The sequence below is a fragment of the Syzygium oleosum genome, unplaced genomic scaffold (genome assembly GCF_021117445.2).
Source record: "Syzygium oleosum isolate NSW1041296 unplaced genomic scaffold, Sole_v2.1 Sole_v2.10, whole genome shotgun sequence".
Lineage (NCBI taxonomy): Eukaryota > Viridiplantae > Streptophyta > Magnoliopsida > Myrtales > Myrtaceae > Syzygium > Syzygium oleosum.
The window spans coordinates 5,488,261-5,514,114 of record NW_026607494.1 but is presented as its reverse complement, the minus strand read 5'-3'; the positions used below and the strand labels follow the sequence as shown (position 1 = coordinate 5,514,114).

The 25,854-nt window shown below is 41.6% G+C and overlaps 4 protein-coding genes and 1 pseudogene across 7 annotated transcripts; 2 read left to right on the top strand and 3 right to left on the bottom strand.

Annotated features, from left to right (window-relative positions):
• Positions 1-2,382: 2,382 nt before the first annotated feature.
• On the bottom strand, positions 2,383-6,042 carry LOC115683303 (T-complex protein 1 subunit theta-like; annotated as a pseudogene).
• LOC130134648 (T-complex protein 1 subunit theta-like) lies at positions 3,250-4,933 on the bottom strand. 2 transcript variants are annotated; one of them, XM_056315102.1, is made up of 2 exons: positions 4,067-4,933; positions 3,250-3,711 (listed from the first exon to the last, which is right to left on the bottom strand). In XM_056315102.1, the coding sequence occupies exons 1-2, from the start codon at positions 4,421-4,423 to the stop codon at positions 3,697-3,699; spliced, it is 372 nt and encodes a 123-aa protein (XP_056171077.1). In that variant the 5' UTR covers positions 4,424-4,933; the 3' UTR covers positions 3,250-3,696. The 2 variants fall into 2 exon arrangements, with proteins under 2 accessions (XP_056171077.1, XP_056171078.1); XM_056315103.1 differs by having other exon boundaries at positions 4,143-4,931.
• Positions 6,043-9,911: 3,869 nt separating the features above from the next.
• LOC115665386 (casein kinase 1-like protein HD16) lies at positions 9,912-17,930 on the top strand. Of its 3 annotated transcripts, none has more exons than XM_056315270.1 (17): positions 9,912-10,073; positions 10,871-11,292; positions 11,700-11,825; positions 11,939-12,012; positions 12,117-12,186; positions 12,268-12,323; positions 12,438-12,509; positions 12,611-12,705; positions 13,003-13,069; positions 13,139-13,268; positions 13,352-13,570; positions 13,748-13,878; positions 15,082-15,256; positions 15,347-15,437; positions 16,634-16,791; positions 16,953-17,141; positions 17,450-17,930. In XM_056315270.1, the coding sequence occupies exons 2-17, from the start codon at positions 10,897-10,899 to the stop codon at positions 17,507-17,509; spliced, it is 2,109 nt and encodes a 702-aa protein (XP_056171245.1). In that variant the 5' UTR covers positions 9,912-10,073; positions 10,871-10,896; the 3' UTR covers positions 17,510-17,930. The 3 variants fall into 3 exon arrangements, with proteins under 3 accessions (XP_056171245.1, XP_030443125.2, XP_056171244.1); XM_030587265.2 differs by having other exon boundaries at positions 9,914-10,073; positions 10,841-11,292; XM_056315269.1 differs by lacking the exon at positions 9,912-10,073 and adding an exon at positions 10,222-10,432 and having other exon boundaries at positions 10,841-11,292.
• A 1,067-nt stretch (positions 17,931-18,997) lies between these two features.
• LOC115683304 (putative H/ACA ribonucleoprotein complex subunit 1-like protein 1) lies at positions 18,998-21,067 on the top strand. The gene is given in 6 exon segments (XM_030607783.2): positions 18,998-19,181; positions 19,184-19,229; positions 19,232-19,285; positions 19,803-19,951; positions 20,039-20,154; positions 20,711-21,067. Coding segments are annotated over 6 exon segments (594 nt in total). The 5' UTR covers positions 18,998-19,121; the 3' UTR covers positions 20,880-21,067.
• A 1,172-nt stretch (positions 21,068-22,239) lies between these two features.
• LOC115683390 (chaperone protein dnaJ 20, chloroplastic) lies at positions 22,240-24,845 on the bottom strand. Its single transcript, XM_030607929.2, has 3 exons — positions 24,510-24,845; positions 23,409-23,477; positions 22,240-23,038 (listed from the first exon to the last, which is right to left on the bottom strand). Exons 1-3 carry the CDS (start codon positions 24,762-24,764, stop codon positions 22,424-22,426), a joined length of 939 nt encoding a protein of 312 aa, XP_030463789.1. The 5' UTR covers positions 24,765-24,845; the 3' UTR covers positions 22,240-22,423.
• Between the last annotated feature and the right edge of the window lie 1,009 nt (positions 24,846-25,854).

Below are 25,854 nucleotides of genomic sequence, written 5' to 3'. Positions count from 1 at the left end.
ACCCTTGGAGGTGGTCGCCGGGCCTGGGCGACCCGAGTGCTGGGGTCGCCGGAGGTCCCGCCTCCAGCAGTGCCGGCCGATCTGCCGCCGGAGGATTATCCGGCCGGCCGGTGCGTTTGCTATGGACGATCGCAGAACGATCAGCCGTGCGGTGCTTGTTCAGAGCCAAAAAAATTTTTAAAAAATATTAGCAAAAGTCCTTTACAAAATTAAGATTTTACCAAACGGTATTTAAACCAAAGTTGTTTTCAAATGTGATTTTAAAAGACACGTTACCAAACACTACTTGCATTTCGGAAAACTTTAACTCAAAGGTATTTGCATTTTGCCAAATGCATTCCCCCAAAGCCGAACCAAACAGGCCCTAACACAAATGATCCCTAAATTTTGGCCAATGTGCAGTGTGGTCCCCGAAGTTTCAATTTGTTCAATATAATTCATGAACTTTTATTTTGTTCAATGTGGTTCCTCGAACTTTTGGTACATGTGTAAACTAGTCCATGTACTATATAAAAATGTTTGATATTGTTTACTGAACTTTTCGAGAATCATATTGAACAAATTAAAAGTCCAGGGATCACATTGAGTATTGGGTTAAAGTTCAGGGATCGTATTGAAGAAATTGAAAGTTCATGGATCACATTGCACTTTTGACCAAAGTTTAGGGATCATTGTGTCATTTTCCTTTTTTTATTCATTCATTTTTATAAGCGATACAAGCAATCATTTTAAAAATATATCTATTTTCGTATCCATTCATTTTCCACGAAATAATGTTTCTTAGAAAATGAATGATTTGAGAAATATTTTTCTAAAAATAATCGATTGTATCTTGAAATAATTAGTTAATGAAAAATATTCCATTATCGACAACAAATTATATCTCAATATTTCTGTAAATGATGATATTTTTTTTCGTTCATAAGTGATACCGACGATTATTTTTACAAAAAATATTTTCCAAATCATTCATTTTTAACGAAACAAACACAACCATAGTGTTGTCAAAACTAAATGTAAAAACAATCTACCATTGTTTCGATTAAAGAGAAACCGATTACACATTAGAGTGCATTAGAACTTGTCATTTTTCATTATTTGGTTGCTTGGATGCTGGTTAATAAAATTATTTCTTATTTAAAAGTGCATAAAATTACAAATTTTAGGCATAAGGACCTTGTATTATTCTATTTGGCCTTTCTATTTTATTTTGTGATAAATTTGATTTCTACACTAATTTATCGTCACGATTGCACAACGAATTCTATACATCCGTTCATACGCTGATTAAGGCTTAATCACCGATCGAGAGCGAGTTGACTTGTCATTTTAGTCTGTTTATCGACTCAATTCGCGATTCTCCTCCAAAACGATTTTGAAGCAATCATACAATTTTCGAGGCAAACGGCAATCTTAACAATCATGGACTAATGTGGAATGAACGCATTCAAAGTTTGAGGGGACATTACAATTTACAATCACATAAGTAATCCCTATACTATCACCCTAATTTAATTTTGGTCTCCATGCAAACAAAAACTTGGGTTAAGCAATAATCATTAACACGTGTTATATTTAGCGCAAAAATTGCTAGCCCTACAAGCAATTCTACCTAAATGGTCGCCACTCTTTTGGGCCAGAAAATGGTTCCCTCTTCAAAATTGCTTCCGGCGGATCGGTCCATGCAGATCGGAATGGATCGTTACAACTTTAGGTTTAGATCATCAACTTTCTAAGTTTTTATTGTTTATCAAGATAATTATCCAAAAAGTCATAAATTTATCGTGCGGCGGTCAATTTAGTTACAACCCTTTTGACAATTTAGTACTTCTGGCCCACGTACAACAAATTTAAGACCTTTTGGACAATTATCCCATTATTTATCCTATGTCGAATTATTTGTTGACCTTCAACACATATGCATTAGAACGGAAATAAGGAATATATCTAGACATCAGAGGGAGAAATTAGTTTACAGATCACATTTTTCGCAAACTAAATTAGGGCGACCGAAAGAACATGACTAATAATTAGTACCATGGATCACTTTCGTAAATTTTCTTCGATTTCTCTCTTCTTCTTTTTAATCCACATCAACGGCATGTGTTCCTCTCCCACACGCCAGTCAATGAGAAAGCGAAAATACAGGACGCAGTCTTGATGTTGTGACCGGAGATTGGTTTAAGGATCAAATCGAACATCCGATAAAAGCACAAGGACTAGAGTTGAATAATCAAAGATTCTCAGGTGCCACATTCATGACTTCCTCTTCATAGCTTGTTTTTTTAATTGTTAAATTTGTTCTCGTTCGAGGAGTAGTTGGAATGGAAAAGATGGTTTTTATCTTCCACATCGGTTGTGATTAGACAAGAACCATCGGTATCCAAAAAGCAATTTTAATATAAAAAAAAATGTCAAAGCATGAGACAAGAAAACGAATACAATTGAAAATCATGGGCGAAGACTTCTCCGTCGAAGTAAACTCGCGAGAAAATTAGCAAAGACCGCAGCAAGCCACACCAGCGACGTGCACAACGCTGTTCAGAGCACGAAAGTTAGGGACCCCACGTTGTAAACGCCACCAATTAGAAGGCCAGTCTTGGCAAGCCACCAGATAAAGGGATTTCCAATAGTTAAACCTGTCGATTTCGCCATGAGAATTATCGAAATTCTACACAACGAGACGGAAGAGCGCGGGCAGGAAAAGATAGATGTAAGATGAAAGGAAAGGGACGCCGTGCTGGCACCTGAAACAATCTTGTGGTTAATGAAGTTGGTAGCCATTGCCTCGGATCAAATTCAAAGCATTAGTCCTCCATCCCGGCCGCTGTCGGGTCTCCAGCTGGTTTTTGCCATCATGATCTGACAATACAACGAGTGCCGTTCAGTTCAAGGCCCATACCTCGCGTGAAAGAAGCCTTGTGTCGCTGACTTGATCGAGAAACACCGATATTAAAAGCACTCAGAAGGTTGAAAAGCTTTGATGGAGCATAAACATCCACAGCATCCAAAGCAGGCCACAATTAGTTGCGATGACGTCATAGAACAAACCAGACAGCTGCATATAACACGAAAAGCAGTTCCTATCTACTCTGGAAAGAACATTAATGTTCATCGTCCCAACACTAGATTGCTAAAGCATCCATTGTCCTGCTTCAATGGATCACTCAAATCAGGCACACAATCTTAAGTACATGTATCTTGCACCTTAGCAGCTGATGCACAACCACATCATGATCTCCTTGCTCATACAAAATCCACCTATACCATAATCTCAGAATAACAAGAATTGCAAATCAATGGTTACAAGTTGATAACAATTTAAAAATTAATTACCACAGACCTGAAAAATCTACTTTCACACCCCCAACGGGTAATTTTATTATTCCGGGGACTATGGGCTTTGGTACAACTCGATCTTATGCATATACAAGTTTAGCAAAACCGCTTCCAAATTAAAAAACAAATTAAAGTATTGACTGTCCTTTTGTTCCTGAGAACCAAGCTACCGGAAAACACCTAAGAGCGACAACCCGAGTAATATACAATATGATGATTTGATCACAGAGGCTAAGAGTTCCTAGCAATCTGTTGTCAATGCAAGTTTTTGCTTCTTGGGAATTCACTCGACACACAGACTGATCCATAATCTCAGAAAATTACCCGATCAACCCGATGCGCACATCAGCAGCATATTCAAGAGCAAAAAACCTGCAGAAAAGCACATTATAAGCAATATGCTTGTTATAATAATGCATGACATTTTAAAATCTCCTGGTATATAAAGCAAAACCAAGAATATTGATAATGTATATCCATATTAATTTGCATGGCTTACGTTCCATGCTTTTTCAGCTAAAGCCTTCACTCATTACATCCAACTTGATCTTACATAAGTCGAAGACAGGTTGGTGACACCTAAACCCAGACTCATATATGTACTCCATTCACAGTGAAACTAAGCTGTTCCTCGGAGAATGATCCCTTTGTTTACAACTTTAACATAGTCAACCAGTAAAGCATAAGAATGGGTTGCCTACTCAACAGATGCAGTAAATATGGTCACCTTAATTCCAGTTGATCCAGGGAAGTATCTCTGCAACCAAAGCAGGTGGATATGAAAAGTCGGGTAAGCAGCTAACTTGCTGATGCAGAGGTCCCAAACATTCATGACCGAAACATCATTACAAGTGCCTTCCTCTAAATTGATACTCACTTTGACAATTCCATTCGCATGTTCAGCATACAGAGATGATATAACGTCAATAGCATTAAGCCCAGCATTCTCAGCAAGTGTCTTTGGTACCATTTTCAAACTCTCCGCAAATTTCCAATAGCATAATGAGCCAACCTGCAACACCAGTGGAAGCCTAATCAATAATTCCGTATGCAAAGCATCCTTCCAAATTAAAGTGTAAGCCATTTTTTTTAAAAAGGGAAGATATAGACTATCCTACTTCAGTTCCAGACACTACAGCAGCAAAGAAATCCCTAAACTGTTTTAAGTTAGCCTACTATGCAACAGGAAAGACTCTACAGAAGCCGTTCTTCAGCGAATGAAGCACTCTTCCTTTGGCAGACACGAAAGGTAAAATTTAAACTTAAGGAACAATGTCTAGGAACCAAAATTGATGACCACTAATATGTAAAAAGGAGAGAAGTATCAGTGACGAAACCCCAGACAACTGTGCTATTATGTAGCCCTCCCCCCCAAAAATCTTGGCAACTAGGACATTATGACCATTGAAGTTTGCTGGGTTTCTGGGGTGGACTCCGGTGCATGCCTAGTGAATATGCGAGACCTCAAACACAGCTGGTCTTCTTATCCAAATTGGTCACTGGCAACAGCAGCTTTTATCCGTGTAAAAACTTGCTCATTATTTAGTACATCCATCACTTCGGAACCTTTTTCTACCAATTCATCTAAAATCTAAATTGTCTAAAAGATTCAACATACCAGAAAGAAAATTCTTGACCTCCTTAGGTCATAAGCGGGCCAGCCATTGAGCACTTCCAAACACAAACCTTGTCGATCCCTCTACTATAATGGCTAACAATCTCGCTTGGATGCAGTCCCACCCTAATAAGCTCCTCGGCAATTTCAGAGCAGCTCTCCAGCGAAAGACATTGTCAAATTAGCACTATCGCCAATCTCCTCTTGCCGAGCCTCGCCTGCTCGACCCAAAAAAACTCGGCAGCAGATGCTGAACCTCGAGCACATTGACAGTGGCCTCGGCAATCATTCATGACAAAGAGCTTGCCCAAGTGATTCCTAACCATCTTTTGCCAGCCCTGATCAAATACGCAGTCGCAAAAGAAACTCATCAGAATTACTCCCGCCCTTCAAAAGTTCACAGACCTTAATTAAAAAAAAAAATTGCATTCGTCACTAAACCCCCTCGTTCACCATCAAAACCACAAAACTTCCCTCAGGTCAATAGGCATTAAGGCAACGACGACCGAACCGACCGGGACTAAAACCCCGTCGCCGCGCTCCTTCGGCGAAGCAAATTAAACCACGGGAAGCAACTAACCACTCGCGCGTATAGCGAGTTCGATCACTTACACGTTGAATTTCCCGATTCCCGCATAAAAAAAAAATGGAACATTTGCGCCAAACGGAGAGAACCTCGATTTGCTGCTTGCAGGCCTCGATGTTCTCGAGGACGGCCACCGTCGAGTGTCCCGAGGGAGGTGCTCGTGACCTCCTTCGAGCATCGATTACGCTCCGCAAAGCTGCAACGAGCACCCCATTTCCCCGGAAACTTTTCCTCCTGCGGCTGCTGGACGAAAACCGAGAAAATCGAGCTCTTCCGGAGATATCGCCGATCGAACGCCAGCCTGCTTCTTGGGCACCGCCGCAGCGACGGCGAGAGATCGTACGGTCGCGCTCGAGTTCTTCTTCTCTCCGCCGGTGGAATTCGAGAAGCTCCCCAGAAAACCCTAGAAGAAGAAACCACCTCCAGGCGCCGCACCACACAGAAAGAGAGAGAGAGAGAGAGAGAGAGCCGTTCAGAGTGCGGCGCTCCAGTGACGGCGACGTGACAGCCAAGAGAAATGGACAGACCAATCGCGGCCCGGGATTTATGAGTTCCTGCGACTTTTTTTAAGGGAAAGATTTCGAAATTGGAAGGGCAGAGTTTCTCCTCTTTTTTTCCATTTTTGCCCCTGATCGAGTTGCTCTTTCCTCTCCCAAAATTCTTCACTTTTTATTTCATTTCATCATACCCAACCTTCCATTTTCCTCTTTTTCCCCCTACATTCCAAACAAAAATAGTATGACACTTTAGTATCCTCTTTTTTTTTTCTTTTTTTTTTAACTCCTTCTAAGATTGAATATGTATTTCGAATCCGCTATGTTTCCATCCTCGAAGTAAACCGGCCCAGACAGATTCGAACGGGGCATAACCGTAAGAACGGGTTCAACGATTGAGCATACAAATCGGACGTGATATCGAACTGAAATTCTTGTCAAAATCTAGCGATAAGTAAAGAACTATCAAATTACTTCAGATAAGAGAGGATTGTGATTGTGTTCGTTTTCTAATTTATGATGTTTACTTAATTTGATTATCGAGCTTTTTCAAGCGCACGGTTTCTCTACTTTATAGGAGTTTTGTAATTAAGTTCTTTTTAGCGAATATCATTAATACGTGCATACATATCACTCTTATCATTGGAGATGTTTCCACTTTCGTGCGCTAATTCAAATTAAATCAAATCGCCCGCATCAGATAAGATTACCAAGTCCCGTTTTCCTCTCCGGTAGATATACTTTCTAACACCAATAGGCCTATTACGGCAATTTGATTATAGCCGCCGTTTCAAGAGAAAAAAAAGAGGTTTTAACAAGGAAGTAAAGGGAAAATCAACTAGGTACCCCTAAGGTTCATTGGATCGGTCCGAATTGCTATTAAAATGATTAATCATCATTATCTACGTAAAAAGTAATTTTTTTTAACTAATCCTAAACGCAAATACCATTAGTAATTCGTAATCTTCGGCATATCAATACGTAGCCTGATCATAGCTATAAACTCTCCACGTTCAAAATTGCACTCTCATGCCTTCACACATTGATCCAAGGAAAGGGTAAAAGTGTAAATTTACAGTTTCGAGGGTATTTCACAAAAAAAAATTTGTTGCCATTTGACTTTGGTAATAAGTATGAAATCACTATAAAATCAACAATGAGTGGACCACAACTTGGAAGGGAACCACCAAAGCTTGCCCATTTATGAATATTATGGGCCCGTTTGGCAACGCGCCAAACAGTGAAAATTTCTATTTTTTTGTTCCCATAAATAGTTTGGGAACAGAAATGCGTTTGGTAAACTTTTTGTTCCCGGGCACATTTTTGCAAAAATTTATGCCGAGAAACAAGGGAAGAGAAACAAGAAGTAAAAAAAGTTCTTCTTGTTTTAAGACAATTTTGAGAATCGCTTTTTTTTCTTTTTTTTTTTTTTTTTCTTATTTTTGTGTTGTTCTTTCTTGGGTGGGCGGCGCCACCGGCCAGGCGCGAGGCGTCACGGCCGCGGCCCTGGAGGCGAGGCAGGCGGACCCCGCCAGCCGACGCCTCGCTGACGGCGAGGCCGAGCCTCGCCATTGTGCGCGCGGCAAGGTCGGCCTCGCCCGGCGGCGAGGTCCAACCTCGCCCTCGCCGGCGAGGCGACCCTCTCCTCCGCCGGCGGCCGCGAGGGCCGTGACGCCCTCGCCGGCCAGGCATGGCGGTCGCGGCGCCATGGCCAAAGAAGAAAATGGGTAGAAAGAAAAAAAAATTAAACAATTCAAAATATTATTTATTTAGGAACAGTAAATTTTGTGTAGTTACTAAACGCATTTCGTTCTTTTCTACTCTAGGAATAGAAATTTTGGTCGTTTATCAAACGCCTTCAAATACTCAGAAATTGTTTCCGGGCATAAAATAAAAAAAAATCATTTCTGCTCAGAAATAGTTTTCGGGTACAGAATGGTATTCATGCGCACCGTATATTGCCTGAAGTAGGACAAATTTAGAATTTTGGTATAAGCCATAAATGTTAGGCCCATTGGGCATCGGGTCCGTGGTCTAGTCCCTTCTCTAATTCGGTGTTGTAACATTTAATTTGATCATCTAACTTGTTATGTAATCAATTTCTCCACCTTATAAAACTTTTTGGGGATCAAATTCTCTTGGTAGGAAAAAAATCTCCTAGTAAGCACCATTTAATAATACAGGGATAAATGCAGAAAACATGATTAGAGATTTTGGTTGATGATCAAATGGAGAGCTTAAAAGGCATCGATCTAGTCTTGACCTCGCCGTCAGTGGAATTTAGATGTCGGACATTCGACGCGGCTCCCTGGGTGGAATATTTGGTCATTTGCCGCGTGTGATTCCCGATAGCCGAATTCCGTCGACGGCGAATTTGAGACCTGATTGTCGCATTTTCAAAATCATCGAGCTCTCAATTGATCGACGGTTATAACGTCAAATCTTATTTTTGTTGTTATCCTATTTAATATGCATGCATGACCCTTTTTATCATTGAAGATGTATTGATCACTTTCACACACTGATTTAGAAAGAAATTAAATTGTACCTACAAATACGATCATCAGAGTCATGTTTTACCTTTCGTATACACATATCAGCAGGTACCCTTTGAGCACATTGCATGGCAGAATAGGCTATCGGATCGGTCATAATCGCTATCGGAGGAATCGATCATCGACACACGTGTGCCAAAACGTAGCTCTCCACGTCGATCGGAAACGAACGCACCGTAAATAACTCGCGATCACGGTGCATCGTTATCCCCTTCCCCTCAGCACATCGACGCGTTACTCGATCATAACGGAAATCTCCGCGCTTCTCGTTCGCGCCCCGCGTCCAGGTCGAAACGTGAAAAATCGATCTTTCTCGCGGGGGTTCCGTAATTCCTCCGCCGTCGAATCCATCGATGCCTACGAGACTTCGCCGTCGCCACAAAATTCGACCGTGGCCATCGACACGAGACCCCGTCTCGGGGCGGCTCTCTCCCCCCCAAAAAGCTAGCGTGGCTGGCTCGTCTTCATCCATCTAAGCCCCCGGGGGCAAGCTTTTGTTGACCACCCCCCCGTCACCACCTCGGCACTCGAAGCTCAAGTTCTTGGAAACCCTAGACAGGACATTATTATTCACCGCCAAAAAAAAAAAAAAACACACGAAGCGTGAGAAAAAAGAATACATTTAAATATGATATAATATTGCACGGTATAAAATAAAGACCGTGTTAAAAAGAAGTTGGAAAATGCTTCACGGTCATCACAATGCCACAACTTTAGCCAAAATGCCCATACGTCTTCTTCCGCATTCACATCCCACCCACAAAGGCAGATAAAGACCTTGAGAGAATCACACACGCGCAGGGAGGAAGAGGAAGAAGAGAACCAGAAGACACAAACACAAACACAAACACAAACACAAACACAAATCCCACAATCATCACATTCTTTTATTTTTCGAAATTTTTTTTTTAATTCCAAGAAGGACGAGGGTTAGGGATAAAAATATTTCCTTTTCTCCCCCCCCACTTTCGGAAATTAAAAAAATCGGGAAAATCGGGGAAAAGAGAAATTAAACCCATTTTTCAAATGTCTCCACCGATCAAAAATAAATATCAGCTTTAAAAATCTCTCTCTCTCTCTCTCTCTCTCTCTCTCTCCATATTATCTGCATATATAGTGTGCTTCTTCCCCCATCATCATCCCTCCTCTCTCTCTCTCTCTCTCTCTCTCTTCTCTAGCGAAGCTTTCGCTAGCTTTATCGCCAACGCAAGAAAAGTTTATTTTTTTCTTCTTTTTTTTTTTTTCCGCCCGATTTTTTTGTTTTTTTTTTTCGGACAAGGGGGTTGGGGTGGGGAGGGGCAAGATAATAATGCAGTCTTCTCATGTACGTACGTGGGTGTGGATAGTGTGAACATCAGAGACCAGAAGGGGGGGAGGAGGAGGAGGTGGGAAAGATCTGAGCTCGATCGGCGGTCCGAATGCGCCGATTCTCGCCGGTCCCGGTGCCCGATCGTCTTGCTTTCGCGGTTCCCGAGGATCGATCTGTGAGTCGGGTCTTTTCCGGGTCTTGGGTCCGTTGAAATTTTTGAACTTGTGGCTGTTTTCTTGTTTTGTGGATGGATGGATGATGGTGGTGGTGGTGGTGGTGGTGTCATCGGGTTTGAGCTTGTTAGGTGATCGGTTTTGTTGTTGCTTTGATTTTTTTTTTTTTTCTTTTTGCTTTTGAATGATCGGACTGTTTTGAGCTGGTTGGTCGATGATGATGATTCGATTCGACATTGAGCACGAAAAAAGATCATCTTGCTTTGGCTGAATCCGATGCGAAAATCGTCGTGTTCGACGCCCGATGATGGCTCGAAGGCGGAGAGTGGTTCATCTGGGTGGTGCTAATTCGGTATTAGGGGTGAGGAGGCATCTGCAATGTGCAAGTGATAGATAGCATTTGTTGTTTGTCAAATGGGTTGTCTCAGATAATGAGATCGTCTAGGTGTATTGACCGAAAAATTCCATCTTGTCGATATTGCCTTTTTGGTGCATGCCCGTTATCAATTTCGTTCCACTTCTGAGCATCTTGAGTATTCTAGCAACCTGGCAAATCTTCTCAGGGGTTCTTTTTTTGTACCTTATTCAGTATGTACGGAAAAGCCTTATCATTGCTTAAAATTGAAATGACCTGTACTTCGTGTGAGCAGAAAAAGGGTAGATTGTTTGTGGTATTCCCGGTGATATGCATTTCTTGCTGTTGGTTCTCTTTAGCTTTCTCTTGATCGTGGATTTTTGTGACGATTGACTTCTATCCTTGGGGTTTCAGAAGGCCTGAAGGGTTAGTTGGTGAACTCAGGGGAATGTGATTTGCATGGGGTGACGATGCCTGAGTTGCGAAGTGGAGCACGGAGATCAAAGAGGCTTGACAATATACAACCAAACCCGCAACAAATTGATCAAGCGGATAATTGGGCACTGCCTACACAAAACAAAACTAGGAGGAGAGGAGGTGGTGGAAGAGGAAGGGGTAATGCGACAGCTGTAGGGAGAGGGAGGGCAACAGGTGCTGGTCGAGGTCGGGGAATAAGGGTTATAGATTTAGACCCGGAACCTTGCGAAGTGGTTCCTGAAGTTGCAGCTTTAGGAGCTGCTGCTGCTGACCCTGCTTTTAATCGAGTTGAGGTTGTCGGAGAGAAAGATATTGCAATGGAAGGAGGAAGTGCAGAGAAAGTGTTGGGAGTCGAGGAAGAAGCTAGCACAACACCTGTTCCTGAGAGGGTAGCTTCTCTTCTCCCTGTACCTGTTTTTGTCGATTAAACTTGGAGCTACTCATCTTTCATCCGTCTTCTTTGGCGTTGATGGTCTACTCCAGTCTACAGGTTACCTTCGTCTATGATTAACATAGGGGCTGAGACTGAGGGTTCTATTTTGGCAATCAATATTCATAATTATTCTTTTGTTGCGTGAGCTTTTTTAGGAAATTGCTGATTCCAAAGTTCTCGTATCTTGCTTATGCTTTAGTACTTTCCTTTTGAATAATTAGCTTTCAATAATTTTGTTGATGTTAAAGTTTATTAAGCATTGTTCTCAACTTATCAAGTGAAGTCCTGCGAGTGGTTTTTTCTTTTCGCTGTCATTTTATCCCGAGGAATCTTAATGCTATAGTCTGCTCTCATCTGATGCAGGTACAAGTGGGTACCTCTCCTGTATATAAGACAGAAAGGAAATTGGGAAAAGGTGGCTTTGGTCAAGTGTACGTTGGCAGAAGGGTAAGTGGTGGAAGTGATAGAACAGGACCAGATGCAATAGAGGTATGGCATGGCACCAAGTGCAGTCTCACTCTATTTTATTTTATTTTTTAATGATTTTTGGTTATGTCTTGGAGACATCAGATTTTTTATGCTTTGGGGTTCATTCATTTCAGGTTGCATTGAAGTTTGAGCATCGTAACAGCAAAGGTTGCAACTATGGTCCTCCTTACGAGTGGCAAGTGTACAAGTATGTATCGCATTGATTCTTTTTTGTCTTATTTCCCTCGAGAGAGCGGATATTATGAATCTTTGATTTAACATCTGATTTTATTTACATTTTGACATGGAAAGTACTCTAAATGGATGCTATGGAATCCCTTGGGTTCATTATAAGGGTCGACAGGGGGATTTCTACATTCTGGTAAGATTTGATTTTGCCGTTTCTCGTCACTCAGGTTTCTCTCTTTGAGGGAAACTAAGTTATAAGTAATATATATTTCAGGTTATGGATATGCTTGGGCCCAGTCTTTGGGACGTCTGGAACTCTCTAGGGCAATCGTAAGATCCATATTTATTAAACTTTTCTTACACTGTGTTTCACTTGCTACCCCATCTCTATTTAGTTGCTGATGATTTTTTCTGTGATAAATGCATGATAACATCTGGGAATAGAATGTCGCCGAACATGGTGGCTTGTTTTGCAGTGGAGGCAATATCAATCCTGGAAAAGCTTCACTTGAAGGGGTACCTATTTTTATTATTATAATTTTTGAACTTTCTGCCTTATGAAAGGACTTCATAATTGCAATTAACTGCTTTTGTTAACATGTTCCTTCTTCTGCTAGCTTTGTGCATGGAGATGTCAAACCAGAGAATTTTCTGCTTGGTCAACCTGGGTCGGCTGATGAGAAGAAGCTTTACCTCATTGATCTTGGCTTAGGTGTGTTCATTTTCCTGGATTATTTGTTTCTGCATGCTGCTTCCCACACACATGCAGGTGGCACAATGCGTTCTAGGGTTTGTCTTTATGGATTGTAACCCGCCCCCCTCCTTCCCCAACAAAGAAATAAAAGTGTGTGCTAAGGTTTTGGTCTTTTGAATTTAGCAGCCTTCCATTTATGGTATTAATAATGTTGTAAGTGCTCCCCCGACAGTACCTGTATATCGGAACCTCTTAATGGGGAATCTTAACTTCCCTGGCCCGGCTGACAAAATGTCTTTTTTTTTTTTTTTACAGCGTCTAGGTGGAAAGATTCGACATCTGGTCAACACGTCGATTATGATCAAAGACCTGATGTATTCAGGTTGGTGGGTTTTTAAATATTTCCATGATTTTGTTGGTTCCCTGCTTATTGAATCTCTCCTTTTGGCAGGGGAACAATAAGATACGCCAGTGTGCATGCTCATTTAGGACGGACCGGAAGTCGACGAGACGATCTTGAGTCATTGGCGTACACATTGATTTTCCTTTTAAAAGGAAGGTTACCATGGCAGGGATATCAGGTGCATTGATTGAGTTGTTTGAGTGGGGTGTGGAGATGTCTTTTATGGTTATATATCGTGAAATGACTATTTTTCTGTTGCAGGGGGACAACAAGAGCTTTCTTGTCTGTAAGAAAAAGATGGCTACTTCTCCAGAGTTAATGTGCTGCTTTTGCCCCGCCCCGTTCAAGCAATTTCTTGAAGCTGTAACAAACATGAAATTTGACGAGGAGCCAAATTACTCAAAGCTGATATCTTTTTTTGAAAGCCTAATTGAGCCATGCACATCTTTGAGACCAATCAGAATTGATGGAGCTCTAAAGGTAGTTCAGTCTTCTTCCTCTTCTCGATTTGAATGGAAGATTAGACTACTTACAAATTACAAGACCATCACTCTTAGCCTGTGACTGACAGAGATATGTGGAAAGCTAGATTTACTTGTAACTAGCATCATCAGAACAGCCTGACAATAAATGAATCTTTCTGTCATGTTTGGATAGGTCGGTCAAAAGCGAGGCAGACTACTCATTAATTTGGAAGAAGATGAGCAGCCAAAGAAGAAGGTTCGATTGGGTAGTCCGGCTACTCAGTGGATTTCAGTTTATAATGCACGTCGGCCCATGAAACAGAGGTAATCACTCTTCCTAAAGTTAAACCTCAATTAGGACTTACTGATAAAAGATTCTGCCTTTCAATATCGCTTGGTTTGATCTGTGAGACTGAGCTGTGACTATTGTCTATTTCTGCATGTTCAAGATGTTTAAGTACTTATCTTTTAACTCAATTGCAGACAATTATGCACGTGAACATATGAAAAATCTGACGTAAACGTAACATTGAAGTGGTCAATGGAAAGAATTGTATTAATTTCTTACACCTGAAAGTGATAGCTTGATTAATTTTTTTAGTGACTATAAATGACCTGCCAAAAAGTCTTGGCATTTATACTCTCTATTTATTCTGACAATACATTGATTAACTATATCCATCTGTTCTATTATGATGCTTATAAACCATTCTTAACTATAAATGCGATCATTTTCTGTGATACGCGTGTATTGTATGCGTCTAAATGTGTTCTTTAGGTATCTTTCTAAAAAGTTCTTTTAGTGTACTTTATTCTTCGATATCTTGCATTAAAATTGTGCCTGAGGTTTCGTGTCGGGAATCTGTTTGACACGTGCTGAAACGTCCGAGCAATTATACACTATAAGTCTAATGACATGTGGAGTAACAAAATTCATTGGCTGTGCTATGATGCTCATAAAATTGTCTTGTGAGCATTTTCTTGATATGCTTCTATCCCATGCTACTAAATGTTCTCTCTAGGTGACTTCCTCAAAAGTTTGGTTAGCTCTACTTCATTCTTCCATATCTTGTATTTAAATGGTATTTGAGGTCTGTGTCAGGAACCTTGGGTAGAATGTTAAATGTAATGTAAGACTGGTATTTGTGCTGTTGATTCCTTTGTTATTCGAGTATTTGCTCGGGTGTCTGGCCTCAAGTTTGATGTTTTCACATGCCATTCAAAGGATGGATGACGAGTTGTTATAAATCAGACTCTTGATTGTTTGATATGGGGAATAGCATAGTGTTTACCTTTTTGCTCATGTAACATGTACCGATTTTACCTAAATTTGACCATACTAGCAATTTGCGCCACCGGTAATTTTTGCTTGGAAATTGGACTAGTACTCAGCCAGGAATGGTTAAAAGCCTATTTACTCCAACTTTTATTCGGATAATATCTCTGTGATCATCTATATTAGCTTTCTAGCAACCATTGTAATGTTTTTTTGCATAGTATATGCTAATTAGGTTCTTTGAACTGCAGATATCATTACAATGTAGCAGATTCAAGGTTAACCCAGCATGTAGAGAAGGGAAATGAAGATGGGCTATTTATCAGCTGTGTGGCCTCTTCATCAAATTTGTGGGCTTTAATCATGGATGCAGGAACTGGTTTCTCTTCGCAGGTTTATGAGTTGTCTGCTGTTTTTCTGCATAAGGTACTTCTTGTCAAGTGATTTTCATTATTTTGGAGTGGTCTTTGTTGAATTACGTCATTTCTTACCTTGTCCATATGATCTTCCTTGAAGGATTGGATCATGGAACAATGGGAAAGAAACTACTATATCAGTTCAATAGCTGGTGCATCTAATGGGAGTTCCTTGGTTGTCATGTCCAAAGGTGAGTAAAACCTGTACTATATATTTAAAATCGAAGTATTGATCAGTGAAAATAATGAGTAAGAGAAAATCAATTAACAACTGAAGTTAGCAGATCACTGGATTAGCAGCATGAATGATTAAAGCTGTAGAAGCGTGAAGAATGATTTTTAGTCAGATGATCTTTTATTGCAGCACATACAATTATGGCACTTGGAAAAGAATAAAGTCCTTCATGTTTGAGCTTGAAAAGGCTTGTATTTAAATCGTATAATAATGAGTAATCTCTAGACAGAATGAAAGCAGCAAGTTTGCAAGGTTAAATAAATGATTGGCAGAATTTAACATTTGATGTTGTCTTTTTATATTCTGATTAACATTCTATTTCACTCTTATATATTTTTCAGAACTCGTGTATTGTTTTATGGATTGCTATCTAGCAACAATCTTCTATGTGAACTATGCGAATGTCAGTTAATGTGCATTCTGTTCTCTGCACAGTCTAGTATTCAGAATGTATTAGATCTGTCAATTCATCCGTTCTTTTTCTGTAGATTTTAGTTGACTCCTTTAACGAGTCCTCTCTTGAATTAGATATTAGCCTCTGGTATAACACAAGATGCGCTTCTTTATAAGTTTAACATCATCCTATGTACTTGAAGTTCATGAACTTTACGCACTTCACATGGATGTTTCATCTGTATTCTGTGCTGAAATTGCTGTCGGCAAGCGTGTATTCCCTCTCCTGGTTCATCCACCTTCTGATCATCAGTATCAGGCAAGCTGGATATTTCTTCATTTGAATTCTTTAGCGTTTGTTGCTTTCTTTGTATACAGTGCTTTCATGTAATGACTTAGATCTCCTCAATAAGCTCACTTGCAACTGAATGGGTCAATTGCATGGGCCCCTACATCTGTTGAACTTCACCACTTCCGTGAATTTCGTCACATTCATTTCGTTGTGTACCAATTCTTGCCATTTTTTTAATGTTTTTCCGGCCATCTGCTTTGGCGCCTTGACTTGGATCACATTGTTCGGTCCACAGAATGTGACTGTGCACATTGCATGTGGCAAATCAACCTCTTGACACTCCTTTATGTTCATCTGATTGATTCATTTTCATGCTGTGAGGTGTTCAATTAGTTTCTTTCCATTATTCTTGATGATGAAGGATTGGCACGGAAGGTTTTCTTGCTGATATTTTCCATAATCTGCAGGAACCCCATATACCCAGCAGTCCTACAAAGTGAGTGAAGCCTTTCCTTTCAAGTGGATAAATAAGAAGTGGAAAGAAGGTTTTCACGTCACTTCCATGACTACGGCGGGCAGTCGCTGGGGTGTGGTAATGTCTAGAAATTCTGGATTTTCTGACCAGGTATCAGTTTCTCCTATTCTTTTTAGAGAAGTAGTTCATGTAATTTAAAATTGTTGGAAATGTGGGCATTAACATCTGAGAATGGGGCAAGTACTTTCATAGTCCTGTTTTCAAAATGCCCTTTTTGTTTTCTCATGGAACTTTTTATTTACTTATGCAAGGTTGTGGAGCTTGATTTTCTATACCCAAGTGAAGGTATACACCGAAGATGGGAGAGCGGCTATAGAATAACATCTATGGCTGCCACTGCTGATCAAGCAGCATTCATACTGAGCATACCTAAAAGAAAAGTGATGGATGAAACTCAAGAAACCCTGCGAACATCTGCCTTCCCAAGCACACATGTGAAGGTTAGGTCCATTCTTCTTGCAATTCATCATGTGCTTTGGTGTGATTATCTTCAACTGTTCCTTATTGCTTCCAATCTAATGATATATTGGTGTCATTGGACCTTTAATTTATTTCACATAGGCTGGTTTGTACATGCGTACTATTCTTTTATTTACTCCTTTAATTTATCTTACTTCCAAATGTCCAAATCCATTAACTGGACATGATTGCTCACTGTTATGGATGCACTTGCTTGAGCTATCGTGCTATTATTCTCTTTTGTACGTGTTCACGGAAATCTAATGTGGATGCATTTTGTTTCTGGCAGGAAAAATGGTCTAAAAATCTCTACATTGCATCAATTTGTTATGGCCGGACTGTTTGTTGATTCGGTCTTGCTTTATTACTGTACCGGGAGAGTGTTTTGGCCGGAAATTTTCAAAGGTGAGACGGCTTTTACAAAATTTGATTTTCCAGCAACTCAAGAAAGGCAAGGCCTCCCGCAAAAAAATTCTCACAGGCGAATGTAAAGGCGAAAAAGCGAGCCAAGATAGCAGTTATAAGTGTGAGTTGAAAAGGCAATGTACCCTGAACCGATCTGATTGATAGGGTACGTAGAGATCATGAAAGATGGTTTGTTTGTAGCACCCTGCAATTTGCAGGCGGACTTGGAGTTCATAACACCGAATTGTTGTATGAACGTGCAACCATTTATTAGCAACACTGTTGTAAACTATTTGATGGGCGCGAATAGCTACCTATCAACCCTCTTATTTGGAGGGCATCAAAAGTCTGAATTTGCAAAGGTAGCATTGCTTGTCGGGTGTCCTGTACGTCTGCTTCTGTTGTCATAATTAGTCCTAATAACAACGGAGGTTCTATCTGAGTCTCTACCGGTAAAAACTGGTCGACGGTTAATTTGTGGCGCCAGATATGAAGCGAATTGACAACTCGGGGCCTTGGAAGTATGAGATAGTTTTATAGATCGGCAATCATATCTGGGAGTTTCCGTCGATGGGCGTCGGTGAAAGGTTTGAATATTAGGTGGTTTTTCCAGTGTCCCCTGTGATTTGTCTTGCGGAACTGGACATTAGGATCTCAGAAGTCAGAACTTTGGTTTAGTACCAGAACTGGACGTTAAGATCTCAGACCTGGTTTTACTAGCAGCAGGTTTAGTTGCCGTGACTCGGCATGTCGACTTGAGCGATCACCGGATGCGGCTCGACTGCGGTCATCTATGTGGTTAAGGACCAGGTTTTGGCAAGAACATTGCCGTAAAAGACATCGGGTTAGGTGTTCTGGTACGAGTTGATTCCCTTTAAAACAGATGGAAGAAGCTCAAAGCTCATCCCTAGTAACTAGGACTTCCTAAATGAAACCATGCATTGCTAGTAAAATGTCAAATGCCTGCTTGTAGCCTAACCCAACATATAAAACCCATCTCGTGTTGCTTTGATTTCTGGATCACAACGAAAAATCTCTCAAATGAAGAAATACGCAGCGCGACGGATCGCTGGACACGAGTCGATTTCGATGCCCGATGAAGCATAAAATTTCTTAATTAAGACATAAACTCTCTGTATGTACATAAAAAAACCGCGACTATTTTGTTGTTTTTTTCTTTGTAAATCAAGGACGATTTATGCACGAGCCAATAATTCCAATAGAAGAGCTTTTATCATTTTAAATCCCCTTTTCCTTTCTCAGCATTTTCAATACATTCGAGACAAATTGCGGGTGTATATATTTTATTTAATCTCAAAATAGAGACGAAGGGCATTTCGAAGAAGGGGCAGGGTCGTTTTGGTCATTTCGCGGGGACGGGATGGCGCAACGAATAAATTAACAGGAACTGGTTAAAACCCTAAACCCTCCCTCTCCTTGCTTTCGCTTCGCCAGTCACCCTCTTCAGCTGCCTCCTCCTCCCTTCGACAAAGCTTCAAGCTTCAGGCCCTCTCTCTCTCTCTCTCTCTCTCCACAGCTTCGTCAGCGGGCGAACGATGCGACCTCCGCGGGGCGGCGGCGGCGGGTTCAGGGGCGGCAGGGACGGCGGCCGCGGGAGGGGGGCGGCGGGCGCTTCGGCGGCCGAGGCGGGGGCGGCGGCGGGGGCGCTTCGGCGGCGGCGGCGGGTTTCGCGACGAGGGGCCGCCGAGTGAAGTCGTAGGTGCGTTTGCTTCACGTCCTTTCTGGTCCGTGCCTTTACGTTCTGTTTGCTAGAAGAGACCGGTTTTTAGATAGAAATGGCGCGAGCTCTGTCTTCGTTGATGAGCTACAGGGTGCGAATCCGTGAAAGTTCGCGTTTTTCCCTGTTGATTACGATGTATTTGTCTTCTGTATCTGTTTGGGTGGCTAATGTTTGACGACAGTGTATATGGTGGTTGAAGGGTCATTTAAGTGACATTTTGTTATCTAGCAATTTAAGCGGGTTCAATGTCAAGTGACTGTAGGATTACGCTTATTTCTATAATGTGCGAACTTGATGGTTGAGTTGGCTTCGTCATTGACTTGTTCACCGATGTCGGAGCAAGCTAAGATTGGTGCATTTCAGCTTCTCTGTATTGGCAGCGTGAATGTAACTTAGAAGAGCCACTTTTCAGAAATGGGTGAATTTTATGGATGAATGTTGGTTGAGGAAGTGTACTAAGCGTTAAATGGTTGCTCTGTCTTCCGTTATCTTGCAGAGGTTTCGTCGTTTCTCCACGCGTGCGAGGGCGACGCGGTCACCAAGCTTACCAATGAGAAAATCCCCTACTTCAATGCTCCAATCTATTTGCAGAACAAGACTCAAATTGGCAAAGTCGATGAGATATTTGGTCCCATCAACGAATCTGTAAGTCTTCTTTGAGACGAGTGAGTTGCTCCCTCTGCTCAGGCGTGTTCATTTACGACGTGATTGACGTGTTGGTATCAATGGCAGTTCTTCTCTATCAAGATGATGGAAGGTATTGTTGCTACTTCATACGGACAGGGTGATAAGTTCTACATTGACCCGGCTAAGCTCTTGCCCCTTGCAAGATTCCTTCCGCAGCCAAAGTACGTGTGCCTCTCTCTCTTCCGTCCATCATCTAATGTGCTTTGGAAATCTAAAAAGATAGTTTTATATGTTTCATTCCTCTTGAATTGTCAAATTGTTGTACTCAATTTTGTTTCAGTGTCTGGAAAATATAAATGCTACATTAAATAATGCTAAACGAGTACCTTGAGGGCACTCTCTTGACATACATATATAGTTTTAGCTTGCAGAAGTTACAGGAGTGTAGGATGCTATTGTCCCAATTGAATTTGTCGTTGGATCCACTATTTTATGTGTTCACCTGAGTTAGAGCAATCTGATCACTTTATTCTTCTTCTGCCAAATCTGAAATTTTTGCATGGAAATGTTTGAAGTGATTTATGAACTGTACTATCAATTAGACCTCTTAATAGCTAATCCAGTCCTTGTCCAATTTTATTTGTGATCTGTTGCATCTGATTTCTATAGATACTCTTATAGATATTGAATAGCTTACAGTGAACGTGGTTGCTCGTGATCACGGATTATGGACTTATTTACAACTTACGTGTCCCTTTGTATGTTTACCACCTGCAGGGGACAGCAAGCTGGTGGTAGAGGTGGAGGCCGTGGTGGAGGCAGAGGAGGCGGTAGAGGCGGTGGCCGTGGAGGTGGTAGTTTTCGTGGACGGGGTGCCCCAAGGGGTGGGAGAGGCGGCCCTAGGGGTGGTCGTGGTGGTGGTTTCAGGGGCAGAGGGAGATTTTAGGCTGTCTTCTCCTCGAATTACCCGTGCTCTTCTCATTTCGAGTTGTCATTCATGCATACAGCGGATCAAGCTTTGCCAATCTTCTTTGTAATGCTCTCGTTGCTTTTAGTGAACAAGCAGCCTATCCAGAAAATTGTGGTGACTATTGTTATGTTTATTAGGCTCGGAACTTGACTAAGATTTTGCGATTTGTTCGTGTTGTTGCTGTATTATTCTGCGATGAATGGTTTGGCCGGGTAAAGAAAAAAACTGAAGATGGAAGCTGCATGATGCAGACAGTCCCATATCAGAATACCTTAGGAAAACCAAGAAGCACGTCTTTGGAAGATGAAATAATTAATGACGGCTTACACACCTGTAGTTTGTTAGAGAACCTGGTATTGCCATCAACAGAAATCATTAAGTTGGATTCTTGCGATTATGCCATGGCTCTCCTTACATGTATGAAGTTTCTTTTTTCTTGCTTGACCTTTAGCAGTGTTGTTTTATGGCAGCGTGTAGAAAGGAGTTTCGTAGTCGATTTTGCAATAGCAGATATTCGCAAATGAAAAGGGTATATAGATTAATTGCACCATCACGACACAAGATAGAAACCCAAGCAGATGCAAATTGTTTCCGAGCCGTCCAGTAGCCTTTTGATGAGTTTAATGTAAAAACGACGGATTGTGTTTTTCAAATTTGTCTAAAGTTAATTTTATATGCTCGATGTTTGTAATCCTTGCAATCATTTAGAGCCTACTAGAGTCTCCCTTGATATATATCTCTGTGGGTCTAACCAAGAATGCCAATATATCTCTGTGGGTCTAACCAAGAATGCCAATACCTTTAGGTCAGACAGCCTGCACTCAGATCCACAGCGAGTAATGTATCCTGGGAAGATGGGTTCTTGGATTCGTTAAAGGGAGCGTGGTGACAAACTTCGCCACTCTAGCCACAATGACAGGCTCCACCTTACATTCACAAAGTGATATTTTAGCAGCACAACCAAAGATTTCTCGAGTAACTCTCCTCTTGTAGTAGCATAGATCCCATGGAAGTAGCAATGGTGACATACTGAAGGCGAGTAAATACTGAACTTAAAATCCTGGAGCGCATTGTACACAAAATTGGCACCTACATTCTCTTACCGGAGTAGTCTCTTCAAGGTTCAAAGCCATCTTGCTCTCCATGATATGCTTTGCTTCGGCAACCTGTATGCTCTGACAATTACCCCACGTGTTTGTGACGGGAGACAGCCGCACCAAGTGAAAGACTAGTCGATTCCCAACGAGCATTGAACATCCTTAACGGTATCAAAGGACAGTCAACTAAAGCAGCCATTAACCCAATGATTTGGACAAACAACATCAGTTGTAAAGTATATTGACAATGGAGCTGGATTTCATAATTCAGAAACATGGGTTGAAATTGCAGCTTTGGGATGATTTCAACCAGTCTCTGGTACAGGCTTAGCAGCACAAAGTATTGTCTGAACATAAACCCTCTAAAAAAATACATCTGTACAGCACGGTAGTAATATTAATTAGAGACAACAAGCAACAAGTCTAATTCAGATCAACTTGTAGCTTAATAGACATGTACAGCAGCGTTAGAAGAGCGCCTTGAGGAAGTGGTGCATACCTCGCAAGATTGGAGCCAACCCACATAGCAACCACCACAAGAACAACTACATTACTGCTGCTTTTCCCACAAACCCAACTAGCAAAAGAGAGGCATAAAGTCAGTAAAATGCCGCCTCTCCCACCCAAAATCCAGGCAATTACATAACCAATCTTGTACCCTGCATCTAGTTTCCTGTCAAGTAATGCCGTAAAGCTGCTAAAGGTAAGGGATATCCGACAGCCAAGTGTCCGCATGAAAAATAATAGCAGGAAGGCAGATCTAAGTACTTCCGTGAAGGCACCCCTCTCTTGGCCAAAGTGCTCCCTTCTGACTTCTTCTGTTTCACCGTAAAAAGAAGATTCGTCTTTGTCGGCTTTATATCTTTCTCTGTACATTTCATGTTGCATCTTCCGCCTCAGTTCAGCCCACCTGTAGATCCGAACCCCATCTTCATATTCAGGGTTATAATACCATTTACCTTTGTATTGTCTGCCAGTGTCTTCCTGGAATTTGAGTGCCTTGTCATAATGAGTTCTTGCGGCTTCATTCGATAATACCTATTTGAAAATGGAGGAAAACTTTTAAGGCACAACCATGTTTCTGGATAGAATATATGAAAGCATAAAGTACTCTCACAGGGAATAAAATGGCTTCAAGACAGAAATTGTCCTACCTGGTACCATTTTGTTTTTCACTAAAATGTCATTACTAAGAGAATAAGATTGGTGGCCACTTTCAATCATAATGTTATGGTTCCAAAGATCAATGAGTTAATGGACAAAACAGTTGCTATATAACCAATTCTCTGCCGAAATTTTTTCCATGGGTCATTCTAATAATTATCGAACCTTTAAGTACTAAACTCCATAATGAAATTCATCTTACATGAGTCAGGAAATAGATATTACAGGACATAAGTATACTCACTTCATATGCACGGCGGATGGTCTTGAAAACCTCGCCAGCTTGCAGATCTTTGCTAACATCAGGATGATACTGTGATCAAGAGATGCAATCACAAAAAGGCAAGGAAGGGTAAATACATGTCCAAAGAAAGACTCGTGAAGAGTATCAAATTTAAGAGTTCAAGGGCAGGCCACAGCTAGTACTCCTAGTCCTCGTAATTAATAGGAGATTGACAGAAAAAGACTGGTTTCATTGGAGCACGGTCAGCCTAAGGAAATGGTAAGTTTGAACAAGTGATGAAAGATACAATAACCAAACAAATGGAAAGTCATTTGAATCAGAAAACTCTGTGATTTAGTGGGCATATTAAATTTAGCTCAAAGTTGATCTTTCCCCAGATCTTTCTTTTAGACGAGTGACGTTACAAACACGACACCATGTCGCGTTGTGAACTTGTGAGCCTTAAAAAACTCCTTATGAACATAAGGATGCATGAGATCGCAAGGCGTTGCGTCCTTTCCTCATCACAAACCCAGAGTTTATCATTGGGTTGGCTCAAATACTCGCAGCAACCGATTAGGAGTTGCCTTATTACTTTGAACACCAATCTATTTCCCCATAACGCTCAAGTTGCCTCCTTAAAATCTGATCATTAAGCTCCACCACATCCATCAAAGAACTGATCCATGCAAAACTTTTCTCCTTCTAAAGGCACCGTGAAGAAGCACGAATTTTTGGGGGCTCTCAAGTTGGAAAGCTTCAATCGCTCCATTTTCACAACGACAGCACAGACGCACAAAGCTCGCACAAAATCATCATAACTCCCAACCTCCTCGTACAGCACAAAAACGAGCAGATCCACCAACATGTTCCTGACATTTCTTCATGAAATTTTTTTTTCTTCAACTCATCACCATGACAAAAGAAGCAAATCCGAAATTGGGTATCAGCCAGCTTGTCGGAACCCAATCAATCAATCAATCATCGCTCTTTTTAAGAAACCAATCGCCACTGATTCGAGCACACATCAGCTTCCACCATACCGGAACAGTGAAAAAGAAGAAGAAGAAAAAGACAGAACTTCGCGAGATGCGAGATGAGGGAGCGTTCGCCGGGGAATACCTTGCGAGCTAGAAGGCGATAAGCCCTCTTGATGTCGCCGGAGGTCGCGTGGGGGGTGAGGCCCAGCACGTCGTAGTGGTTCTGCTCGCCGCCGCCGTCGATCGCCGGCCACGACGACGGCGACGAGGACGAGGACGAGGACGATATCGGCCGCCACCGGCGGCGGTGAAGGTGGTGGGTTATGGTAGAGCTCTGGGCGGCGTGGGACCGCGACGGGAGGATCGGGACGGGTCCCACGAAATGGTGCGCCTGCATTATTCTTCATGCATCGGAGGAGATTCCGGATTTCGGTCTCCGTTATCGTTCTGCACCGTCTGCCTTTTCAGTGGCGGAGGGAAGACGGAGGCAGGGTCGGGTCGGGTCGGGTCGGGTTTTGGGTCGGGCCAAGTTATTGCCCGGGCTCGCCCACGACAGAAAAGCTCATGCATAAATTTGAAGTTTTCGAGCGGGCACATGGGGCGTCCGGTCCAGGATCCAGTCAAGACAGAGCATGTTTACATATTGTCACAGCAGAATCTATGACCATTGCAGTTTCATGCCGTGATAGGAAGTAGACGTCGGGTTCGGACGCCTAGGTCCTCGATCTCAAGAAGTCTTTGTTGTCCTGCGGCGTAGGGTTGGTCATGCCGTGCCATAGAATAGCCCCGGCTTCTATTTCCAACTAGCACCGAGGTGGGTGTGGCGGTAACGGGCTTGCTCAAAATGAGTGGTAATTACCATACGGATCGAACAATATGTCGTGGATTGCAGCGCTATCTCCACTCTTTATATGACTAAATCAACCCCATTTACATTGAAAACACAAAATCACCCCCAACCATCCAATTTCAATTTAAAGTGAAACTAACATAGGGGCTCATAAGGAAGCCCAATAATCTCTAGGCACAAGTTCTGATCGTCAAATATTATCCACATGCTAAACAGGGGACTAATACTCAAACTAAACTTGGTGACTCGACCTTATGGAAGGTAATTATGAATGTATGACCGAAATTAGAGGAAGGAGCTTTGTGGAGCTTGGGTAATGACAAACAAGTCCGGTTTTGGATAGATAAATGGATTCCAAATTTGAAGCCACTCTGTAACTTTGTTGCTACTAAAATATGTCTCCGAGATGGATTGAAAAGTTTGCAATTATGTGCACTTCTAAGGACTTTTACCAGAAGATACAATCTTTTGAACTCGGGCTGTCGAAACCACCTTGAGCCTATGATGGATAAGATAATCTTTTGTGGGAAGGTACCGGAAGCGGGACTTTCTCTGTTAAGTCAGCATGCGAATTAATCAGTGGGGTAGATATTCAAGACTTTGATAGTATATGGTCCGTTATTTGGAAGTGGCAAGG